This window comes from Lucilia sericata, unplaced genomic scaffold, assembly GCF_015586225.1.
Source record: "Lucilia sericata isolate MDLA Ls3-8-SP2 unplaced genomic scaffold, ASM1558622v1 Contig000048F_arrow, whole genome shotgun sequence".
In the NCBI taxonomy this organism is placed as follows: Eukaryota; Metazoa; Arthropoda; class Insecta; order Diptera; family Calliphoridae; genus Lucilia; species Lucilia sericata.
In genome coordinates, this window is record NW_023994085.1 from 894,387 (window position 1) to 921,206 (window position 26,820).

General features: G+C 29.4%; 1 protein-coding gene across 7 annotated transcripts in view; it reads left to right on the plus strand.

Moving 5' to 3' along the window:
* Positions 1–26,820, plus strand: part of LOC119615492 (protein grainyhead) — a 155,171-nt gene that overhangs the window by 64,453 nt on the left and 63,898 nt on the right. Inside the window, exon 1 of one of the 7 annotated variants that reach the window (XM_037971536.1) lies at positions 15,576–15,790. The exons of the other annotated variants lie outside the window; for them this stretch is intronic. Coding sequence (XP_037827464.1) covers positions 15,735–15,790 — 56 coding nt within the window. The 5' untranslated portion in view covers positions 15,576–15,734. Of the gene's footprint in view, positions 1–15,575; positions 15,791–26,820 lie in introns of those variants that run through there. 7 annotated transcript variants of the gene reach the window in all.

A 26,820-nucleotide genomic window follows, 5' to 3' on the forward strand; every position in this document is an offset into this window, starting at 1 on the left:
TAATACATCTTTTTGTTGCATCAAAAGTAATGAATATTATAAACCTGTAAGGAATTGCCTGAATTCAGGGCCAATATTAAGGATATAAATCAATAATTAATCATAAACAATCATATATGTATGTAGTTTATAAGTAATTGAATTCTGCTTTTCAGGCTTCTGGTTGCAAATAAAGTCATGATCAGATTTAAAATATTTGCTATAGATTGTATAACTTAGAAATTAAATTAAATTATATATTTTTTAAACTTAATTTTAACTAAAATTTTATTGTTTTTCTTTTTTCTCTTTCTTTTTTCAGGTGAGTTAGCAGTAAACTATATATTGGAACAACAAAAACAAAAATTGCACAATTATTTTATTGATCCTTTTCCTCCTAGTAGAGGGTAAGTTGTTTTTGCTTTTATTAACTATATAGAGTCGTAAATAAATTTTCATCATAAGTTGTTTTTGCTCCTAAAGATTTATTTAAACACTGTATTTTGTTGCCTTAAAATTATCGGTTCCATGACAGAAATTTACGTAATGATGTGTGTTGTGTTCTCTTTGTTTCGCTTCATTTGGCTGGACCTGTTGCTGCAGCATAGCGTCATTTAATGCCACCATTTTGACAATTTAATTGCCAACTCTTTGCCTTCATTGTAATGTCATTTTTCATGTATGTTTTCATTCGTTTTTTTTTTTAGTTTTTTATTGCCGTTTCAGTATTTTTTGTTTTGTTTTTGCTCTTATTTCACTCAAACAAAATGATGTGTGAAGATTCCAGGTTATAGAGTTTTTGCTTCGATTTTGCGCTCTATAATTAAATAATGACTTCTGTGTTTTTTTGCGCTCTTATATTCATTTATATTTCACACCTTTTTTCCGTAAGATAAGACTAAAAGGTGTGTAATTATCGGAATATATAGTTTATGGTAAAACCTTGATAGAATTTCAAAGGTTTATTTATTGTTATTGTGTTTAAAGAAACAAGAGAAATTGTTACGTGTCGTATAAAGTCCAAGAAAATATAAAACATTATGGTTTCAATGTTGTAATGTAGAACCAACGTTATTTTAACAATAAAGTTTTAGCTTATTATATTTTACTCCCTGAAGATTTCTTTAAAATTTGATCGTAAAAACAAGCTAGAATGATATTATAAACAATATTTCAAAGATGCTAAATTTTAGGGGTAAATAAAGAGTAAATATTAAAGAATGAAACAAATCAAATCAGTGCACTACATTTGCATTAAATTTAAATTGTCTAATTTAATAATATTAACAAAAATACACCATCATTATTGTATTTATTTTTAATAACAATTTAATTGAAACTTTAAATTAGCGAAAATTGCATAAATTTAATATTTTAACGGAAGAATCTGTTGATTTGGTCGTCTTGTTAGAAAAGTTATGTATGTATAAGATTCTTAAAGATACTCACATGAGACTCCCCTTCTTCTCTTTTTCTTTGTTTTTGTTTTTGCCAACAAAGATTTCAATTTATAGAATAAATCTAAAGAGCAGGTGCATTCAACAGTAGTTGGAGTCTATCTGAATCTATCTAAATATCTCAGCACTTAATGTTACAAATAAATGAAAAAAAGGTTTCCATAGTTATTATAAAATGTATGTTTTATGAAAAAAAAAGTTAAGTAAAGTTCGAGGCAACAACTACATACATATTTCTATTTCTAGTAGCTTTTAGCTTTAGCGGCAACACAACAACTTCCAATCAATCTTGTTAACAAGGTTTTTTTCTTAATTTTTTTGTTATATTTAAAGAATCTATAGTCTTGGTTAACATGAACACACCGACAGACAGACATACATACAAACATTCATAGTTACTACATATTCTACATGCTTTTAAAACAGAACAAAAAAAAAAAAAAAACAAGAGAAAAATGAAAACAAAAAAACAAAACAGCTGCCTGTTTATGGGTGCGGTATTAACTTTAAGTTTGTTGTAGAAGGAACCCACAAAGGATGTCAGTATGACGTTGGCCAACTTGCAGCACATCCCAAAGAGATGAATTAACAAGATACGCATTGTAACTAGACAAGTGGCTGTTGCAGTAGTATCAGCAGCAAAACTAGATGAAGCAAAAAAAAAAAAAATACAGCAAAAACATTTAAACTTATAAAGTTGTGTATATTTAAGAAAACTGATGAATGAATGAACTCAAATCCAACCAAACTAAAACGTATATCCATACCAGACACAACCACTATTGCAGGAATACGAGTACAATTTCTTATTATTTTTTCTTTTTTGTAGTAATTTTTGAATGAATTCATTTGATCGGGTCGTATGGATGTAGTTCGAACGTACGAACGTTCTTATGGAACCTCTTTTATACACAGTGTGATGTGTGTGATGAAAAGTCTATTTAGTAGGATCCCTTATTGTTCATGTTTTTAGAGTATAATCGATTTGAGATTGAGTTTCGTACTTCATGTTGCTGGTGTTGTATTTGTTGTTGTCTGTACTATTATCGTAATCATCATGATCATGATTATGATCGGCTTCATCAGCTACAGCATCACCATCAACATCATTGTAGTCATCATTATAGTTATTAGAGTTTAACACAGAAGCTGTTTAAGGTTGGACATCGGAAGCCTCGTTTAATAGGTAACTTTTGACATCTTAGTAGTAAAATGTTTCTTTAGCAGGCAATGTTGTTGCTTCTGTTGTTACGTCTTGTAACTATGAACAAGGTATTCATTCCTTGTTGGTGCATACGAACCGAATGTAAGTTTGTATTATAGTATCGATCGAACGTTACATAGATTACCCAGTTGATGGATTCTTGTCTTGCCAACATGACTGACTGTCCGGCTATATAGACGTACTAAAATGTTTGTAGTTGTTCTATGTTGTTAAATTAAAAATATTTTAGTTTTTTTGTGTTGCTTTTTGCAAAAGGCAAAACAGTAATTGTGTGTATAGGGTAAAGCTAGACATTATTATGAAAATATAACATTTATCTATTCGCATAAATCACAAAATATTACAAATTTAAATAGGGGAAGTGTCCGCAATGAAGAAGAATAATTTCATAAAATTATTTTACTGTTAACGTATCGAATTCTTGCACATCATATGTATACATATGAGAAATGTTATTGATTAAGATATAGCAAACACATTTTCACTAAAACTGCATGATTTTTTATAAATCTTTACATTATCATTTAAAATATAACTTTTCCATTTTTCTCATTTTAAAGCTCCTCTGAAAAAGCTTTATGATTCTTGATGCCAAAATTTTTTTTTGTAAAAATATGGCTTTTCCGGAATAGCTTAGACTAGGCTATAAACTAGACTATAGACTAGACTATAGACTAGACTATAGACTAGACTAGACTATAGACTAGACTATAGACTAGACTATAGACTAGACTATAGACTAGACTCTAGACTAGACTATAGACTAGACTATAGACTAGACTATAGACTAGACTATAGACTAGACTATAGACTAGACTATAGACTAGACTATAGACTAGACTATAGACTAGACTATAGACTAGACTATAAACTAGACTATAGACTAGACTATAGACTAGACTGTAGACTAGACTATAGACTAGGCTATAGACTAGACTATAGACTAGACTATAGACTAGACTATAGACTAGACTAGACTAGACTATAGACTAGACTATAGACTAGACTATAGACTAGACTATAGACTAGACTATAGACTAGACTATAGACTAGACTATAGACTAGACTATAGACTAGACTATAGACTAGACTATAGACTAGACTATAGACTAGACTATAGACTAGACTATAGACTAGACTATAGACTAGACTATAGACTAGACTATAGACTAGACTATAGACTAGACTATAGACTAGACTATAGACTAGACTATAGACTAGACTATAGACTAGACTATAGACTAGACTAGACTATAGACTAGACTATAGACTAGACTATAGACTAGACTATAGACTAGACTATAGACTAGACTATAGACTAGACTATAGACTAGACTATAGACTAGACTATAGACTAGACTATAGACTTGACTATAAACTAGTCTAGTCATATTAGGATCTAATTTTACCTAAAATGATAAGTTTTTCGACTCAGGCTTATCCATGGGCCAAATTTAAAACACTTTACAGGAACACTTCACATTACTCCTGAAGTATTTATTTGAAATATTGTCCCCTTACAGTAGTTCTTGAAATTAACAGTAGTTTTTAAAATTGACAAAATTTTATATTATGAATGCAGGTCAAAGTTGCACCTTAAATTCTGATAACCTACATTGTTTCTTAATATAATTGTAATAATTTATAAATTCATATTGTTGTAATTAAATTTTACACACGCCCGATTTTAATTGTTATTGAAAAGAAAAAACATAAATGATTTTCATAGCCAAAACAAATTGATTTGCAATAACTAAATAGCTATCTGGGTAACTTCCCTCCCTCGTTAGATAGTAGAACCAAGTGGCGAACAGCAAGTGAACGACTGTGGCGAGCAATGGCGGATGAAAAACCAATTAAGCTTCTTGGTGGGCGTTGTTATAAATGTTTAATCACACACAATGGACGGATGAAAAATTCTTACTTTTTACATTATATTGCCGTTGTTCAACAATTATAAAATTGCGGCAACAAAATTGAGATAAAAAAAATCCAACTAAACAAAACAAAAAACATTTAAAAAGTATTTTAATTTAACAATAAAATACACTAGCACTGCAACAACATGAGACACATGTTAAACGAATGATCAACATGATAAAAAAAAATACTGAATTTTATTATGAAAAAATACAGAAAAAAAAATGTAATGAAACAGGTCGAAATAAAATAAATGAACCTTTAATTCGTAAACCTTTTAGGGAGTGGACTTTCTCTTGAATTTCTTGAATAAAAATGGAAAAAAGCCAAAAACAAATGTAAACAACGAATAATTACAACAATAAAACCTTAAAGCCACAACCAATAATCGAAACGAAAACAAAAACAACAAATATAAAGAAAATTACAAAGAAATGGCGAAAGAAAGAAGATACAGTTAAAAAATGCTATAATTTAAACTTTTCGCAACATAAAACGTTCAATTTCAGTTCGAACTATTGAGGTTTTCGCTTTTACATTTTGGGGCTGTAGATGACGAGGAGGTGGAACATCTCACACAAAAGATGCCCAAAATTAAATTGCAACAATAAAGTGAAACAAAAAAAACTTACAAAATATTTATAACTTAAGGGCAACCCAGAAAATTTACAATGAATTGCTCATGTTTTTGCCAAAAACGCTTGAAAAAAAAAAAAAAAAAAAAAACACACACACAAAAATGGTAAACAGCAAATGTTGCATCTTCGCGAATTTTTTGTGTATTACGGCGAATGAGCAGAGTGAAAAAAATCGTAATTACAGGAATTTAACCAACTATCTGTGGTATCTACTCGACAACATCAGAAACAACTTAAAATAACAAAAAATATTCCCTTTTTGCTGTGATGGCCCTCTTTATTTATAATGCGTGTAATACGGTTCGAATGAGGCCATTTGTACTCACTCGTTCGTACTTTATTTTGTATTTAAACCTTTTTGCCATTTTTTGTCTTATTCCTTCCACCTTGTGCTAAAACAAAAGAAAACGATACAGTCACCTGATGAATGTTACAGAGACCCTTTTGACGCTGTTATCCTAGGCAATTTCTTCTGCATAGGCTGCTGTCGTCTGTGGAGGATCTCGTGTATTAACTTGGTTATATGGATGTCAGTTTGTCCGTATAATTTGTTGTATGCGTTTGTGTTTAAGTTTTTATAAATCGAAAAATGCTTTTAATCAATAAGTGCGTGTGTGCCCAGGCTTCAACAGCATTTAAGTGAAATTGCGAACAAGTGCATTTATTTTGGTTGTCTTTATTTTTTCTGCTCTAACCTCTCAAGCTTCCAGTACATAGTATCACGATTTATAAAATGTTGAATCAAAAATGCATAAAAAAAGTTAAGAAACAAAATAAATAATAAAATCATACAATATGAGCACAATATTCTCTTGGGTTGGCAACTTGCAATTCCATGTATCTTTTTCATACTTCATAATTTATGAAGCATCCATCATGTGGCCAGTGTGTGTGTGTAAATGTATTGTGATATAAATACATGTATCTATGTGGTAGGTTGGAGGGTTGTTTAAGAAGTTAGAGTTTTAGATTTTATACTCGGGGTGTATAGTTTTGTTCTAAACCCTAGATTATGATTGATTATTATTTACTTTGTTGGATTTTTTTTATTTAAAATTATAATTTTTAACAATTCCTTTTGCACTCAGCCTTTTAGAACCCTCCTCGTATGATCTTGTAATAAGTATGCTGCACATTTTGCTTTTGAAACTTATGAAATTATCATCGTTAGTTAGTTTCTGTTACCTTTATCATCCGTCAGTCGCTCAGTCAGTTGATCTTTACTAGTAACTGTAGAGTGTTGTGAGTGTTTGCGTATGTATTTCCTAAATACATGTGTTTTCTACTTTAACTTTTAATACATACTTGTGTTCTGTTGTTGCGATTCCTTTTTTTAATGTACATTATTTTAAATGATTGCTTAAACTGAAAACTTTGTACTGCTCGCTCCATTTAATGACTTTTTACTATAAAACAGGAAATACTTAAAATTTTACAAAAATACAACATAATTCAATGATTATCTTTGTTGTTGTTTTTTTTTTTTTTTTGGATTTGATTATTTGGTTTGTGCACTTTATGTATGTCCTTTGGGGACAACTATTTTCAAACGCTTGATTATAATTGGCGTTTTGTTATAAATTATGGAAAGATGAACTTTAGTTGTTGATAATGTGAAATGATTGATTGTTGTGTTGATTTCGAAACCTTTTTGTTTGAGACCTTAGAATTTGAAAATTGGAATTACTTCCGTTCAAAATTAGTCCTAAAATAAAATATAGAATAGGTTTGGAGGTTAGGATCAAATAGCATTTAGGTGTATATAACATTTATTTGTATTGATTCTTATAGAGATAAACGATTATCCATCGGCTGTATGGATACTAGTTGAAATAATGGACAAATTATCAAGAAATTCGATCTGTACTTTTACAACAATGACAGCCATACATCTTTAAATCGACTCCGGAAGTGATTCTGATACTGTGGGCCAGTATTTTTATGCGTTACAAACATCAGCACAAATCCATAATACCCCCAGTAATGTAGGGCATGAAAACTAGCAAGATTTCGCTGCATTTATTAATAAATAATCGAAGGAATTATTTTTTCATAAACGTTATTTTAATTGATAAAAATGTCTATTTATTATTTATAATTTGTTAAAAATAGTTAACAATTTAATAGTCTTTTGTTTATATGTCATATTCTAACAATTTTCAACTGTGAGATTGTGTGGCAAAAAACCATACAAAAGATTGCAACATAAGCACTTAATATTCAATGATCGTATCAATACATAACGGCTTTTAAAGCTCTTTTTTTATGGCATTGATTCACTTGGCTAAAAGAAAATACTGTTACTTGTACGTTACGCACATTAAATGTATGCTGCACAATTTTATGATCCTTGGTGCATGACAAGAAGTGAAAAAAATGAATAAAAATAAAAAGCTTAAAGGCATCTAAATATGCATCTGTGTGAGTTTCAAGCTTTTCTTTATTTTATTTACAAACACATGCACACATTGACATTGATACATAATGATAGTCATCGATTTATGATGTTAAGAAAGTTTTTAAATACTTTATAATATCTAGACTCATAGTTTCTTTTTAAATGCACTGACGTCATAATATGACTGAGCAAAAAAACAACAAAAGCTGAGAAGGGTGGGATGTAAAGAAGTGTTTAGTTCACACTCTACAAACAAATTTTACACAAATCACTTGAAAATCTCTACATTGAAAAAAAATTATAGTTTCTACTTAAAATATGTTCAAAGGAAGATGCGTGCGCCATCATCAATCCTTTAACCAAACTATTAAGTATCCAGTCGTATGCTGGAGTATTCATTTTTATTAGCCTATACTTGAGTGATGACCATTTGGCCAATTGCTAAAATAAATAAAAAAAATAAAACCAACATCATAAAACGTATAATGGACATAAAATAAAAGTTGTATCATCATTGTTGCATGCTGTGTTTTGGAGAGGATAGATGAATGTATTTTGTGTTTTAACGGAATGACGGACAAGCCAATGCAACTCCATGTGCCTTCAACAATGATACTCATGGCAGTAGTAGTAGTAATAGTAGTTGTTGCAGTTGTTGGATTTGCTTGTTTAAATGCTTGAATGGTTGAATGGATGGATGAGTGTCAATAAATTTAATAAATGGCTGTTTAAGCTGTCATGCTCAACAGTTATGTGCCTATAAAATAATCAAACTAAAAACACAACAATAACAATAACTTAAACATTTATTTCTTTGTTGTTGTAACTTTAAGTAGCTGTTGCAACAAACAACAGCAACAATGTTCCACATTTAAAGGCCAATTAAATATTTATACAAATTTCACACTTGTTCTGTCTGAAATAATAACCATAATATTTTTTATATTAATAAAATATAATTTATTTATAATCATGCCAGTAATAAAAAACTATTAATTATAATTAAAATATACAATAACAATATATAAAAACAAAATCAAAATAAAGTCTAACTTCATTTAGAATTCCGCAACAAAATGTTCTTAAGAGTAGTGACGCCTTCATTTTCTCAAACTGAAATATGCATGATTGTCAAAGACACCTTTCAATGTTTATTTCTATGATTTGGTTGTGATTTTCTTTGTTGTCTTTTTTTGTGTATTAAATTGTTGCGGTGGAGAGAAGTTTTTCAACTTATGTCGAGTTTCAGCAGCTGAACTTTAAATAAGCGCAAAATCGTGCTTCGTGCCACAAAGTAATGTATCACTTTACTTCAACGTAAAAAATAGACAGACATTTAGTCATTCATTAAAATGTGCTACAAACAGTTACAAGCTCAACATTGCTACAACAATAATAACAACAAACAAACAAATATGTATGACTTTATATCCATAAAAAAAACGTTTAACCATGATTTTGCATGTCTAATATTTATGTATGCATGTCCGTCTGTCTGTCTGTTGGTCTGGCAGTTTGGCTTTAATATTTTGACCTTTTCTATTTGATTATAATTTGCATTTATTTCTTTTTTTTGCTCACACCAGTGAACAAGCGATTGAAAAATATTACAACAACATTAAGAGAACCATAAAATATTACAGAATTTGACATCTAATCATTAAAGACATGATTGTTTAACAATTGTCGGTTTCTTTTTTTTTCTTCTACATACACAACACTACTAACACTACCACTAACACCACCCCCACCTCTTGTTTAATATTCAGTTTAATTGTACAATTTGTGTTGAGTTTTCAGTTTTTGTTACTGTTTTATTATTTTGACTTTTATTGAACAATTATTGTGCTTTGTTTGTAACCAAACGATCATGAATAAATATACATTTCTTAAGTGACTTCAATTTATTTCATAAATTGTTGAAAATTGTTTATTAATCATGCATTATTGTCTGGAAAAAACGTTTATTATACTAAGGTTAATTTGTATTAAAGTTTAGTTGTTAATGTTACAATGAGTCATAAATAAAATGGCACTTTTTGCAAATGCGTTAAGCATTTTCTATTTAAACTTAACAAATAACCTAACCTACATACATTTTTACAAATTTAATTATGCCGTAAGGTGAAATGTCTCCAAAAATTCTTTGTTAACAACTTTGAAATTAAATCTTTTTCCTATCAAGCCTTTGGAATCTATAATATCTATTGTTTCCTACAAAAAAAAAACAACTCATATTCTAAAACAGTTGGAATTTTTTTTACATTGGTTTATTTCAGAAATGCTTAAGTATTGATTGAGATCTCCCCACTCTCTGTATTTAGTCGCTTGACAGTTAAATTTATACAATTGAAAATCAAAAATTATCTTAAGAATTCCTTAAAGAACAACTCACAAACACACATACATACATAAAAAACTATCAACCAAAATTTAATCGGCAACAACAACAATAAAAATATAAAATAACTGGACACATACCGCCCATATGGTAAACACTTGTCGTATCGAGAAAAGTTTTTCTTTAAACATACACACATACACACACACACACACACACACACACTCACATACACACACACACACTCACATACAAACATGCGTCTTCGTAAAGTACCCCTTCAAACATTTCAAAAGGAAAAAAAGAAGTATTGACTATCTTCGCAGACGTCACGCATAAGTAACATATGGGTGATAACAATCTATGGACTAGATTATGGACTTGTATATGTACTGATCTATAGGCATATTCCAGAGATGGTTGATTACAATAAAAGTACAGTTGTGTCAACGTTAGGCCGCCATTTGTACAACATACATTCATCCAAGATCTATGAACAAGTTTACTCTATTTACTGATCTATGGACTATTGACTAATCTATTTACTAGCGTAATGACTAATCGATACAATAATCTGTTGATTAGTCTATTAAAAAATTCTATATACTAATCCATTGATTGGAGTATTTACTAATCTATTAATTAGTCTATGAACTAGTTTTTCAGAAAGAATAGAATTTTCCTTAATAGAAATCAATTCCCTAGAAAAATGAGAAATGTGTTGTTTTAACTTCAGCAGAGCGAACTTATCGCTTTCTGAACTAATTTAACGAAAATCTTGAAAATTAAACTAATGTTTGTTGGGATATTTAAGCATGTGAATACAAATACAGACAAACGTTTGTGGTGGAGTGCAGTGCGGTGCATGCACGATGAATACTTTTTACTACAGGGAAATCACAGCAAGCTGTCATTTTAATCTTTTTTTATTACTTACATACATACATACATAGATACAAATGTATTTATTTTTTTTTTGTCTTCAACATCGTTATTATCAGCATCAGCACTTTATATAAGTTTGATTGTGTTTTCATAAGAGTGTTAGTTGTATGTGTTGCATGAACATTATGGCTTTGATTTTATATAAAATTCGACATTTAAAGTCATGTGTGTGCGATGGAAATGAAAAAAAAAAAAAAAAAACAGAAGAAACAATCAAAGATGATGCTGGCTGGTGTGTGTTTGTTGATGGCCAACTTGGTTGGACATACTTAGCTCTGGCTAGTTAGTTAGTTCGCTTGGCTGTCTAAGTTGGCTGGCTGGTGGTGGTTGGTAATGCTCAAATTGATAATGCAATACTGCTTATGATGAAAATGATGAAGATGATGATGGTGACGATCGGATTGTATTCGTTTGAATTGGGATGTGTGTTGAGGGGATGGTTGATGACAATAAAAGTACTGTTGTGTCAACGGTATGCCGCAGTGTTGAAACCCATTTGTGCAACATACTTTCATCCTAAATGGTTTTGGTCAATACGTAAAAATTTCTGAATAATGAAAAGAATGTCTAAATATGGTTGCTTGGGGTATAGTAAAAACAAGCAGACTACAATTGTTTTTGTTTTTTTTGCCATACGTAAAATAAAAACAATACACGCACTCATATGTACGTCTGCAGCAAAATTCATCATCAATAAGAAGAAATTTTTATGCGTATTGCTGTTCATACGTTTGTTTGTGTTTTTTTCCTCTATTTCTTTTTTTTCTGAACGATGCTTTCAAAGATTGTGTCAAGTAACAGACTTTTATGGGGGGATAGAAATCATAGACATAGCGGCAGACAGCTAGACTTTACTTAATAAGGACAGCAAAAACAACATCAACTACAACAAAGAAAAATTAAATAAATAAATAAAATCATAGAAATCAATCTCCACCAAATAAATCTTGATTATGATTATTTCAAGCGAAAAAAAACAACGAAGAATTTCAAATACTTCATGTAACACAGTTAAATGAAAATTGTTTGCAAATATTTCTTGATTTTTTAATTCAATGTTTCATTTACGTTTACTTAAGTTCGATTCATTTAAACTGAAATCAGCCTCAAGTCAAAAGTTAATTTCCTACAAATTTAACAACCAACCAACCAACAACAACAACAACCAGCCAGCAAAGATATTAACGAACAGATGTCAGTCCATCATGTCAAGTAATGTTTAATATTTGACACTCACTGTAGCGAATTGTGAATTGCGAATCCTTGATCAGCACCACCTTTAATGGGAACATGAATTTGAACTTAAACACTACAACAACAACAAAAACACAACATGAACTCCAGCACCAGCACTAACTCTTCGTCTCTGGCCACAGTGATGATGACTGCATTTACTACAATAAAAATGTGTTGTATGTACGAAAAAGTGAAAGTCTACAAGCGAAAATAAAAAAGGAGAAGAAGAAAAAAATGCAAGGAGATGGCCAGGGTTATTACAAAAGTTATAGTATCACAATATGTATTAAATTAAGTGTGATACCAATATTTTGGGAAAGAATAAATAGCTGTTGTAGGCGCGGTTTCATCAACTACAAACTTAACAAAACATACAACTGAAGGTGATCTTCATTATTAACAGCTCAAAAAAACCCATCAAGGGTCGTCCGTTATTAAGCCGATCATGAATGATGGTTGACCAAAAATAAAAAAAAATTAAATAAATAAGTGAATGCATTCTTTCCTTTGCAGCAGAAGAAGCGTCATAACAAAATCATCAAGGTTATTAAAAAATAAAACCTGCGGTTACAAATTTATATACACATTTTAAAGCAATATAGTGCAGCAGCAACAACAACAAATCAGATGACAATATTTTAAGTATCCTTTTTCATCATTTTATGGCATTAAAAACTAAAACCTAAATTAAAATAACAATATTCATTTTTCATTCATATGCATGATGTGCATGCAACTCAGGCAACTAAACAAACAGCAGTAGGGAAGCCCTACTCTATCCAAATATAAAAAATTTAAATACTGAAGGGAGAATGTTCAGTAAAAATAGTGAAATAAGTTCAAAAACATGTCACAAAAGCTCAAGTTCAGGTTCAGTTTAAAACAAACAAACAAATAAAAAAAACAATATTGTTCACAACCACACTTACTTATGAAGATGCCTCTACTGCTGTTACCGCTGCAGTTGCAGTTGCTCCAGTAAACCAATAAAACAACAATTAATACTCTGTGGCAGGCCTCGAAAAACCATTAAGGAGTTGATTAATGTGTGCTTAACACAAAATAAAATCACAAGGAATAAATTTAACACAAACAGTTGTAAAACACACATTCACACAAACAAACATTATTACACTTTTAACCCAAAGTCGGTCAAGAAGATGATCATGACGGTGATCACGACGAAAACGAAGGAGAAGTTAAAACAAAAACATCAATGTTAAATGTTTAAAACAGATACTTTAAAGGTGAATGTTAAAAACAAAGTGACGCTTTTATGATACAACTTCGTCCGTCCGTCCTTCTTTTATTTTATCAAATTATAATTAAAGGTCCCGATCGATTTGGTTGTGTGTGTGTGTAAATGTGTGTTACAGGAACCGTAGAATTTTTTTTTTTTTGAGAGTTTGTGTGTGTGCAGAAATGTTTTTTGTTGATTATCATGCAGGTGATTGTGTATAATTTAATTAAATTACAATAATTATAAATAGAGTTTCTGCTGTGTGTGTATGTGTGTTTAAAATAATCATTAAACAATTCTGTAAAATCTGTGTGAAAATGGGGGAGAATTTGGCTTGAAAATTTGTTTATACTAAAACATCTTTAATAACGTAGTAGAGTCGAAGCCTGTATCTACTGTTAAAATAATCTTAAAGATACTAGTTTTTAATTTCCAATATTTAAAGTTTTAGTATCAGTGCAACTAAGGTAAAAACGTTTGTTACTTTATTATCCCCAAGTAATGTAAAATGTAATCTGTTTAAACACCCCATTAAGTACACAGAGGGAAAACCGGTAGAAAAGTACCAAAATTGATACAATCCTTTGTCAAAAGTGAGTTTACTACATTTGTTAACATTTAGACAGCGGACAAACACCGTTGTAATTTTGACAACGCATTGTTGTCACTTCGATTACGCTTTATGTCATTTCGGCAATGCATCGTTGTGATTTAGACAACGCAACGTTGTGTTTGACAACATAGCGTTGTTTCTTTGGTAACACATAATTTTTTTGTTGAAATGAAAACGTCATACATTTTTTATATTTTTGTTGTTGTTTTGACAACTATCAGTACATACTTTGACAACGGATGTTATTGAAAAATTATAAACACTTTGGAGTCAAATTGGTACCAGGCGTGTATAATTTAAAAGCGTCTTTTTACTTTAAGTTCTTAAAAAACTAAAATACTTTGTAGCTAAAAGGAAACTTAATGAATAATAACTAAATGAATAATAACTAAAAAAATTCCTGATGTCCTATACCAAAACTATAAGGTGAAAGTTTCCTTTTGAAATACATATCGATCTCTAAGCATTATTAAGTCAGGTTAAATTATAACAGTTTATACATAAATTTTTGATACAATCGACGACATTGCTCCATCAAATCAATTGGACATAAATGTAACATAAACTTGAAAACTTATAATCGAACAATTACCGTTGTTTTATTTATTTTTATTTTGGCCTTAACTTAAACGAAAAAGTTGACTTGGAAAAAGCCCACAATACAAAAATCTCAATTTGATGGTGGCAAAAGAAAGAAGAGAAGAAAGATAGAAGAAAAAAAAAACAAAGTTAGTAAAAATGATGCTGCTGCTTCAGCTACAAACACGCCTTTTACAAAGAAAGCGCAACCACGCTGATCAAAACGCATCAAACTTGTAGTATGAGATATTTCCATTGAGCAGGTGCAGCAGCAACAAACGCAGTAGTTTAAATCAAACCCGTGAAATGTTTAGTTCGAATCGATGGCTTTGAATATTTGCTGCTGCTGCTGTTGTAGTTGGTGTTTAGTTAAAATAACCAGGTTTTGTATTGGTGGCTGGGTATTTTTTCGCTAAATTCGCCGTGTGTTCGATCTGTGATTGCATGCGGCGAATTGGTTTCGTGTGCTGATCGAACCTGTATCCGTCCATCCATTTGTGTTGGCCACAATATGCAGGTTGTGTTTAAAGCGCGCAAAGTGGTTTTCAGTTGTTAACGGCTCGCCACAAGGCTAACAACAACAAGCTCTGTTTTTGCTTTCTTGTCTTACTGAGCACGAGATTTGCTTGGATTTTTGTGTGTTTTTGTTTACTACGGAACGTGATTTTCCAGTTAAGATCTTTTGGATCTCAAAATTGTTGTTTATTATTATTATTTTGGTTCTTTGTTTATTTACATTTCTTTCTATACTATTCTTGTTTTGGGTTTTTTTAATAAATTTTGACCAAAACAAAGTGTTTTTTTCTGCCAGAATAGTTGCAGTGTTTTTAAATTTGCAATAATTAAACAAAAAATATAATTAAGTTACAATTATTTAATAATAAAATTAATAACAAATGAAAAATAATTAAAAACAAACAAAAAATAAAAACGTGTTTGGTGTTTATAAAAAATAATTACTGAAAATGATTTTCATAAAATTAAAAGAGCCTTAAAAAGCTCACCGAAAAAATAAAAATTTAATTAACAAATATAAATAAAATTTTCAAAATAAAAACAAAATGTTTCTTTAGTTAAACAAACAAAAGCAAAATAATTTTGAAAACAGAAAGTGAAAACAAGTGAAAAGTTTTTATAAGAAATTAAAACTCAACAAATACAAAATGGATACCGCCAGCACATTTTCAATATCCTACGCAGATTGGTTGACAGAGCCACGGTAAACAAAATTATTAATTTTTAAACAAAATTAATAAATATTTAATAATCGATTTAATTTAATTTAGTATTAAACTTAAGTGTGTATTTTCCAACGTTTTAAAAAATAAATTTTAAATAAAAAGTTTTAACTAAAATGAGGATAAAGCAGAATGAGGTGTCGTCACAAATTTCAATAATTTTCAGTTTTAATAATAATTTTATTTTTTGGTATTTCCATATTAATTGATTTTTAACCAAAAAATTTCACTTTTTGATAAAATAAAAATAAAAAAAGTTTAAAGCGAGTTGATTATAAAACAAAACTTTGAATAACTAAAACCTATATTTAGTAGTCAATGTTGGTGTTGTTGTTTTTGTAATAAGAGATTTATACAAAAACAATTTGATATACAACATAAGGTGACTGAGTGAATGAACGAATGAAAGACAACTTGGACGTTTGAATATTTTGATTTGGACCCAAAGAGCCTGTAGAATTGATATTTATGCAAATGAGACGTAAATTGCTTACAACAAACATAGACCATAACTATAGTATATAGTTGTTGTTATTTTTATCGCTGCTATTAAAATTTTAGTTTATTTATTGTTTTTTATTTTTTTATTTTGTATATTTTGGTTCAGTTTTCTTCTCCCCGTGAAATAAGAAATAAAATTAACATAAATTATAATTAAGAAAGACAAAATCATCGTGTGTATAATATGCCTGCGTACATACGATCACTGCTTTTTTATGTAAAACTCTAATAATATTAATTAGGCTCTTCTGCTTTTCTTGTGTAATATGTAAAAACCTAAAAAAAAGAAAATAAAATATTTACAAGAAAATTACAGTATCAAAGTATAAATTATTGATTAGATGTTTCAGTAATTTCTTACAACCTTTCCATGAGAGTTTGAGATTTTTTTTAAAGTGTGAAATTAGATTAAAAAATATTTTACTGACTTTTCTATTGAAAAGAAAATAACGATTTGTTCTAGTATGGCATAAACTATTTAGATATTAATCGATAATTTACAATTTTTACAACATAATAAAAATTTTGAATTTACTAAAATTTCATGTTTGTAAGCTTTTTGATTCTTTTATTTTACTATCGGACGGACTATTTAGGTTTTGTTTTAATGATGAATTTGTGGGTAATTTCTTATTTGATTTCTAATTTGACACCAAAGTGTTTATAATTGTTCAATAACATCCGTTATCTAAGTATGTATGGATAGTTGTCAAACCAACAACAAAAATATAAAAATACATGACGTTTTCAAACCAACAAAAAAATAATAGTGACAACGCTATGTTGTCAAACAGAACGTTGCGTTGTCGAAATGACAACGATTTGTTGTGGAAATCAAAACGATACATTGCCGAAATGTCGAAGTGACAACAATGCGTTGTCAAAATTACAATGGTGGGTGTTATTTAAATTTTATACACATCCGTTGTCAAAAAACGTTCCAAATTTCGAAATAAATTGATTTTGATTACTCCGATTAGACAGAAATATCTGCCTTTATATTATTAAAAATTTGTCGTAAATTTGAGAAAATTGTCGTATGTTGAGATAAGTGGTTTTGTCAAACGTTCACAGAAATAAGTTATGTGATAACTAGTTGTTTTGGGACGATTATGAAGCAAAAAAAAAAAATAAAAATGAAAAAACTTCTTTAGATAGGATTCGAATCCAGGCTTTTTCAATGTCAGATGTAAGAATTTATGATACCCTACACCAGTGACTATATTACAAATGTTGATTATTATTACGAAAGTTTGCAGATTTTTGGAGTGATACACGCACATTTTACATATGTATGGGTTAAAAAGTCCAATTCGGGGGGTACTTTTGTATGGGGCTATGCGAAATAATGGAACAATTTTAACCGTTTTCAATAGCGACTTGTAGCGCGCGCACAAGGTTCACATGGGCACACAGACAGACGGACATAGCTAAATCGACTCAGAAAGTGATGTTGAGCCGTTAGTAATGTAGGACCAATATTTCTGGGTGTTACAAACATCAGCACAAATGCATAATAATCTTCCCACTACAGCGTTGTAGGGTATAAACAAATAATTGGTATTCAGCAGAGTTCGAACCACAAACTTCCTGTGAAATGGACGTCCTTGACAATTGGGCTATAACAACATCAAAACATTTGACATTTAACATCAAAACCTTTGACATTTAATATACATTAAATCTAATTTGATTAAATTAACAAATATTTTCGAATAATAATAAAATAATACACTTTGATCCTAGTACTTTTTCTATTTTGGATGGAATTTTTATGTAAAAATTTATATTTTAAAATAAAATTTCCATACGGAATGCTGAATGTTAATTTAACCATTTTATAAAATATTTATTATTTTATACATTTTAATCTTTAATTATTGCTAACAATTAAATTAAGTAACTCATAAATAACGACCATATTACAAATAACATTTCAAAAAACAGTCAACCACATCCGTTTGTGGTTTAAAGTGGACTATAAAATTATAAGGAATATACTATAGTAAGTATATTCCTTTAAAATCTTACTTTTAACCTTGACAAAAATTTCCATAAAAGTGTAAAAAAGAAAACAGTGGAATTACCCATATGATCATTCATACGCATTTATAAAATTTATATTAATTCCACTATTTTGAGTATTTTAGTATTTTTGATTTCAGTTATAAAATTTGTATGTAAATTACTATTTTTACTTTTTGATACTTTTGTTTAATTTTTTTGTTTTTGAAATTTAAATATTTATTAGTTTTTTTTTTTCATTTGGGGATTTTTATACAGATTTTCATTAAGAAAAAAAAATCATTCAACATACATAAAATTAAAATCTCCATTTAACATAATGTGTTGGGTTGTCTGTCCATCCGTCGGTTAGTATCTGATACACCTGTATAGCTACATACATAACCATAAGTATACATATGTGTGAACACACACTCTCACACATATATACCTATTGGTAAGGCGATGGAGATGGCGGTTTTTATTGCTTTGAGATTTGAGATTCTAAAATAATAACACTGTAAACTAAGACAGATAGACGGACAGACTGACAGTCAGTTAGTTCGTTAGTTAGTAAGTCTGGCTTATAAGAAAAATTTCAAAAATACACACAGCCACATAACAAAACAAAAAAACATCGAACATGATGGCTACAAATTTTCGGGTGTGGGCCATAAATTTCTCATACGTATCGCATTAATTAGCATCAATAAGAGACAACCAAAATGGATGTTGAATACAATATTTTGATATACAAACAGAAAAGACAGTGCGACAGACGGACGGACGGACGGACCAACGGTCCAATGGACAGTCTTCTAAGCAGAAAAACTTACAGATATACAAACATTTGTATTATTTAAGTATTTAAGGTTGTTTATAGTTAAACTGTGATCAACTTTAAGTATTGAATTGAATCAATTCATGTACAAGCAGAGGAGGGTGCCTAAAAACTAAAAAAAACTGTATTGAAAAGTTTTAATTTTGAAAAATATATGTATATTAAAGCATTAAAGTTAAAAAACACTGGCTTAATTTGATATTTTTTGTTTATTAATTTTTTCTCTTTAATTTCCATAAAACATTTATAATTTATATGAATAAATTTTAAATTACTAGTTTACAACAAAATTTAAAAAAAAAATATTTAAAATTATTAGTGCTTGTTAAGTGTTTTTTATTTAATTTATTGTCTTCATATTAAGCAAATACGAACAACTGCACTCTGTCAGTCATTCCAATTACAAATTTTTGTTAGATATTTTTTTTAAACATTTTATTTGATTTTATCTACATGTAATTTGAATACGTTTTGACCTCTGTCCGTTTGTTAATTTCAAAAATAATATTCATACATTTAACACTTTTATGTCTGAAAGTTTAAAATGTGTTTTTTTTTAATTTTCAAGTAAAAAAAAGACAACTAAGTTTAATTAAAAATAAAAATGGATTTATTTTTTGAATTTCATAACATAACCCTAAAATTATGACCATCCAGATGTTTCTTTTAAAAAAATTATTATTTTCTGTTGGCTATTTTAAACAGTGATCGACCCATTAGATCAGTTGTGATCATTTATTTTTGTGAACAAATAATAATTGTATGTATAAGCCTAAGGTACACAATTGTCCGTACCTCCGTCTGTCCATGCAACTGTCCAAATGTTAAAACACTGACAACAACAAAAAAGATTTATGACCAATCACTTTTACCAACTGAACAAATTTGCATATCCAATGATCAGTACTGTCATCCTTTTTTTGTGAAGGATTTTCATATAATGTTCGTTTACGTTTTTGAAGGTAATTACACAATCCTTTATTTTTAACCCCTTTTTTATACGTTTCGTAATACAAACACACAACACCGCCAAATAAACGCCCTGAAATCTCAGTATCACCACCTTTTGTGGGAATCTAAACAATAAATTCAATTGTACACGTATATTTTTATAGGTACTTACTGATCGCTGGTCTTTTAGATGTTTTTCTACCTTTTTAAAAAACCTAAAATTTAATGTTGTCCAGATGTAAAGGATTAAACCCTAGCGATGGTCATTAATTATAAGATGGATAGGAAATAATAATCAAATACAAAAAATAAGAAAAGTAACGTATAAAAGAAACATTTTTTTGTTTAATAGCGAGGTAAAAGGAAATTCTTATTTTTTAAATTTTTTGGTCGAAAGAAAAGGGTACAAATTAAGTGGGATTTCGTGTCGCTTTTCTTGGTCTGCTTTCTTAATATTTCCTTTTTCAATTCCTTTGCTTTTTTCAGTAAAACATTAGTCCATTCGTCCAACAATCAAACTTTTAAGATCAGTGATCGCCATGTTATAGTGCTGAAACTGTAATCGAACGTTTCTTACTAAACCCAGAGATCCAGTTACAGAATCACATGAATAGTTCTGTTATATATTTTCCTTTCACTTTGCGTAGATTTGTTAATATTGGGACAGTATACCATAGGTTTATTGCGCGATTTTCTGAAGATCGCTTTAATTTAGGGGTCAATTTCTTAAATCATTTAAAACGTTTAAATTTCATAAAATATACAACAGATTGGCTTCTCTTGATACTTGGCCATAGCTTCCATATAAGAAACTGTTCTTTATTGGTCCATAGTTTCCTTAATAGGTCCACTACAATCAGAACTATAACTCAATTCTAAACTCATAAGTCTGAATTAATTAATGGTTTTCATTTTCAAGTGGAAATTACTTTTTTAATTATACAATCTTTTAAGCAACAAACCCACATTAAATGTTTACGTTAATTTATTTCCAAATGATTTGTAATTGTATAAATTTCAAGATCTTTGACGTCAGTAATTATGTGTGTAAACAAAAAAACAAAAAAAAAAAGATGCACCTGATCACAAGTATTTTAATTGTGAAGAAAAGGTCTGCTCAAGACTCTGACTTAAGACACTTGTTTAACACTCACAACAACAGGAAAAAAATCCTTGAAAGTGCATGATGATGACTGTAAAGAAAACATAAGAAGGATCGTACCTTTTGTACGAAATTATTTTCTCACACTTTTTTTTCTTGAAAGCAAAAAGAATTTGTGTGTAAAGTGTTTTATTTAGCAGGACACGCACATGATAATCCTTTTCGAATTGTTATTGTAGTCGTCAGTCAACATGTGCATGTCTTTCTATATTCATCGTCATCCTCATCTCATCGTCATTTTTGTTGTTTTACCTCTTACAATATTTTACCATTTTTATTTCGTATTTCATTTTGAATAAATGTAATCTCGGTCAAATTTAATAAAACACTTTTTGCGTTTATGAGTTTATACGAGTGGACAGCCTCAGCAGGGCCAACTACAACTCGTTATCATGGGGACGACTCAAGGAGGAGGGAGAAAAAGCAAGAAACTTCATTATGATTATATACCTTAAGGGCTCCTTAACACTAAACAAGTTAAAGAATATGATGGTGATGATGATGATGTTTGTCCATCTGTCTGTCTGACTCTCTGTTTGGTTGTGTTCCTTTTAGTTGCATTTTATATGTTGTTTTGTAGTTTTTTTCTTCTTTTAAGTGATTTCTTATCCGTAGGATGTAAGGACGCTTGATTATATGTGAATATGAATGAACCAAAGGAATATATGAATGAATGAATGACTGAAGAAACAGTGAATGTGTTTCTGAATTAATGGACGTTTCTTGGTTATTTTTCTTTTTGTTGCCGTTGATGATGCATTAATTTTAACCCAAATGGACATTTTAAGATGATAACATTGTATGAAATAAGAGAGTATTTATAAAATTATAAAAGGATCTTAATATCATCTACTCTTATGATATTAAACGAAATAAGGGTTGTTGTTTCTAAACTATACATACCTGACATATTTGTCTTCAGGTCCACTTACATGTTTTCATAGACATTCCTTAAGGAAAAAAAGGGGTTGCATATGATGATCCTTTCTTTGAATTATAAGAAAAGCGAGGAAAAAAACTCATTTGCATAAGCTTTTTTTCTTTAATTTATTTTTTTTTACAGCATCATCGCCTTATCGTCCTTTTTGCTCTGCTGTAGTTGTTTTGTGTGGCATTAGTAAAGGACGTTGAAAATAAATCGGACATAACTGTGTCCAACAATGACACACAAAGTCCTTTCATTGTTTATTCACATACATATTGTTCGTTTTTGAAAAATGTTCATAAAGGTAAATAGTTTTTGTTTTGTTATTGTACGCGAGTACATGCTCGACCGCATCTTTTTCTGTTTTTTTATTTTTTCATTGTTAAATTGAAATTATGCAAATTAATTTTGGTTCGATGCTCGGTGCTCGGTTCTTCATACTTAGTTATCTAACAAAAGGGTGCTTTTGTATCCCTTATATTTACGTGGACGTTGTCCGAAGGAATGACAATCCTTTCCTGAAATTGCTGTTGTTTTTTAAAAAGTAATAAGAATAATAGTAAAAAAAAAAATAGCTGCAGAAACGCCTTAGGTGTTGGTCTAAAGATCTTTAGGTATCAACGTCTTGCGGCATTTATCTTTTTAGAGCATCTGTTCATTTCTTCTAACGGTCGTTGTAGAAAAATTATTTCCTTTTCTTCCTCTTGAATTGCTTAAGTAAACACAGCTGTTTTTTTAAATGCTAAAATGATAAAAGTTTTCTACGTTCATGAAATGATCTTATTTATTCGTCGTGGTGTTCTATGATTGTTAAGCAAATTCAAAACTTTATTTACATTTGCGGACCAAATTGAAATTTAAAAATTTCATTTATTTCTAATGCTGCCTCATTCCGCAGCAAGTAGTCATTTAAAGCTATCGAAGTGAGTTGAGTATCACTAGAGTTTTACTTTATGATTGAATTTTTATTAACCGCAACGGCAATTTGCTCTAGCTGTAGTTGTATTTAACAAAATTGCCAATTGCCAGTGATTTGAGTGAATAATTCAAATTTAACAATTCTTGTGCATTTGACTTTATTCGCATTTTTGTATTTTTTCTCTTCTTTTCTTGGCAAATTTAACAAGATTGTTGTTAAATTGAAATCAAAATTCCATCAAGTCGATATTAACATTAATTTGCTGTGTTTTTTTTAGATTTGCATAATTATTTTAGTTTTTTTGCAAGAAAAATTTATATGATTTTCGTATACATTTTTTGTTTATAATAGACTCTTAGAAGTTTTAGACAAAAAAATTAAATATTTTTCTAGTGAAAAGCTCAAAATTACGGAATTGCGACATTTTTACATTTGTTTAGATATTGTACTGAGATAAGGATTTTTAATCGCTGTTTAAAAACTGAGGACCTTTGAAAAAAAATATATATTTTTTATCATATTTTGTATCCCTACAAAAAAGTGTTCCACGGGTCACCCTAATATGTCTGTGCTTTAAATATAGTATTACCTATCATGGCATACGACACGTTATATGTATACACTTTTGGAGGATAGTATGCATTCTAAAGTAACAATGAAATCGCTTCTCTCTTCCTTAACGAAAAGTTCCTCCCGACGGAAGAGAATGGTTGATATATAGATAGATAGATAGATAGATAGATAGATAGATAGATAGATAGATAGATAGATAGATAGATAGATAGATAGATAGATAGATAGATAGATAGATAGATAGATAGATAGATAGATAGATAGATAGATAGATAGATAGATAGATAGATAGATAGATAGATAGATAGATAGATAGATAGATAGATAGATAGATAGATAGATAGATAGATAGATAGATAGATAGATAGATAGATAGATAGATAGATAGATAGATAGATAGATAGATAGATAGATAGATAGATAGATAGATAGATAGATAGATAGATAGATAGATAGATAGATAGATAGATAGATAGATAGATAGATAGATAGATAGATAGATAGATAGATAGATAGATAGATAGATAGATAGATAGATAGATAGATAGATAGATAGATAGATAGATAGATAGATAGATAGATAGATAGATAGATAGATAGATAGATAGATAGATAGATAGATAGATAGATAGATAGATAGATAGATAGATAGATAACCTCCTGCAGGGTTTTTAGTTTCACACAATTACGATGTATTACTCTTGTAATTTAGTCAAAAACCAACAACAACAACATTACACAATGTTGTTAATTTGTGCGCTAAATATTGTTTACACACCTGAGAGATCTTACAACTTGATGCCGCCTCACAAAAAGGCTCTCAAGTTGTTTGTGTGTATCTGTATATTTGTTCGTTGGCTGTGCTACAATAACTACTACATACATACATATAACTTTTGCCCACGGCAACGTGGGTGGGTAATGGAGCGCATAATGCGAATTATGCATGTTGTTATTGCTTTTTGTTATTGTTAATGTATAATTGAGCGCGTGCCCAAGCGCATGCTTTTTTTTGCAACAAGAAAAATAAACAAAATGTAATGAAAACCCAGTGAACCAACCGACCAGACAGACAGACAGACAGCTAGCCAACCAACAATTTACAAACATTTATGCATTAACATATATAGAAGGAGAAGTGCTTGTTTAAGTGGTGTTAAATTTAATTGTTTTTTGGTATTTAGTGTTGTGGTTATTGTGGATCTACTCTCCCCCATTAATTTGATTAAATATTAATTTTGTTGGAAACATTTGTCTGATTATACACAACTACCAATCAGTGCGTGTGTAGGCGTTTAAACTTATCTTTTTGTTGTTTTTGAATTTGAATTTTATATTCCTACCGCCAGCATAAATAAACACCACACAATATTAAGTATGTATGAATTTAAGAGTATTTGACATTTATTAAATTAGAGTTATAAAGTCAAAAAGTCGCACGCTTTTAGGGCCGTTACAGTAGGCAGTTATTTGTGGTATTCATGGCATGTTGACTCTGGCATTTGACTTTATTTTGCTTATTCCAAACACAAAAGACCACCGACCGACCTACATACAAATTCAATCATGAAACAAATGAACCAACAAAGTAAATCATTTCCTTCCTTTGTGGAAGTAGGCAGCTTAGCAAAAAAAGGAAACCTTATTTCACTTATTCGTGAAAGACTTCAGTATATGTGTATGTGTGTTTGTTTGTTATTGTTGCAAAAATTTATTGTAAATTGCTGTTGTAAGTATGAGTGGTGTGTGTTTGTTGTGTGAAAATTTATTAACAGGAAACAACAAAGCAAACATTGCACTCTGTGGGACATAAAATTTTTTCTTTCTATTTGTATTTTTGCACTAAATATTTCTTTTCTTAAAGGAAACGCTCAACTGCAGCGAAAATTATAGTGTTAAACTTACAAAAGGGTCGATTTTGCAACTTGTTGCCAATATGAAGATTAATTGAAAAAGGGTTGTTTCTTTAGTTTCTTTATAAAATTTGCTAATAATGATATTGTTTTCAAATATTGTGAAATACTTATAAAGTCACACAATTTCTTAAAGTTATAAACCCTCTAATTATTTAAATCTACTTTAACAATATATTTTACAGGGATTTATATAAATGCCAGTGACGTCATACATATGTAGGTCTTGGGAATTGCAATATGAATGTGTTTGGAATTTAATTAGTAAACATTTTTATAATTTTCACATTAACACCGCATGCTGTTGACTTAAATGTAAATTATTATACAAATGAAAGTGTTAAAAATTTCTAAGAAACAGCAAAACTAAGAAAAAGCTGTTAACATTTTAAATATTATGAACATTTTTTTTTCGCTGTGATCATTTAAGAAACAAAAAATTCACCGCTTTATTATGAAGTTAAAGTGTGCATCATCTTCATTTTAGAGTTTGACATGCTTATCAATTTGACAAAGTGTGCTAATGGCGCTAAATAAATAGCTAAACAATTACTAGCGGTAATGTTAAAGTCTAAACTGAATACACAACAACTGAATAAAAACAATTGTTTATTTAATAAATAAACATTTAAATAAATAAATAACTGAATATGTGCCACTGTTGGTTGATTGTCTGCCGGTTTTTGTGTTTTGTGCAGGTACTACGTTCAAATCTATGTCTGTCCGTCTGTCTGTTCGTTGTACCTTCATTATAGCGACAAGTGTAAATGCAGATTTAGTAGTTGTAAATTTGATATTTATTTATATTAATGCTTTTTGTATTGTTGTTATTTCCTTTTGATGTTTTTTTTTGTGGTAAATTTGGGTTTATTTACTTTTAAACATTTTTTGATTAAAATCAAATAAATTTTATTTGTTTATAATTTTGCTGTAATTTTTTATACAAATTGTCGTGCATTTTTCTATTGGCTTTTATATAAGAAATATACTCATTATTTTTTTACTTGTTTGTAAACATTTTTGCAGATTTTTAACGAATTATTTAATTTTATAAAATATTTTTAGGAAAAAAAATTCTTAAAAAAGTTTATTTTTTGCGAAAAAATTTGTTTTTAATAATTTTTTTTATATAAAATATAATTTTTTAATAAAAAATATAATTTTTATATAAAATTCAATTATTTTACAAAAATAAAATTTTTTTGTAAAATTTCGAATTTTT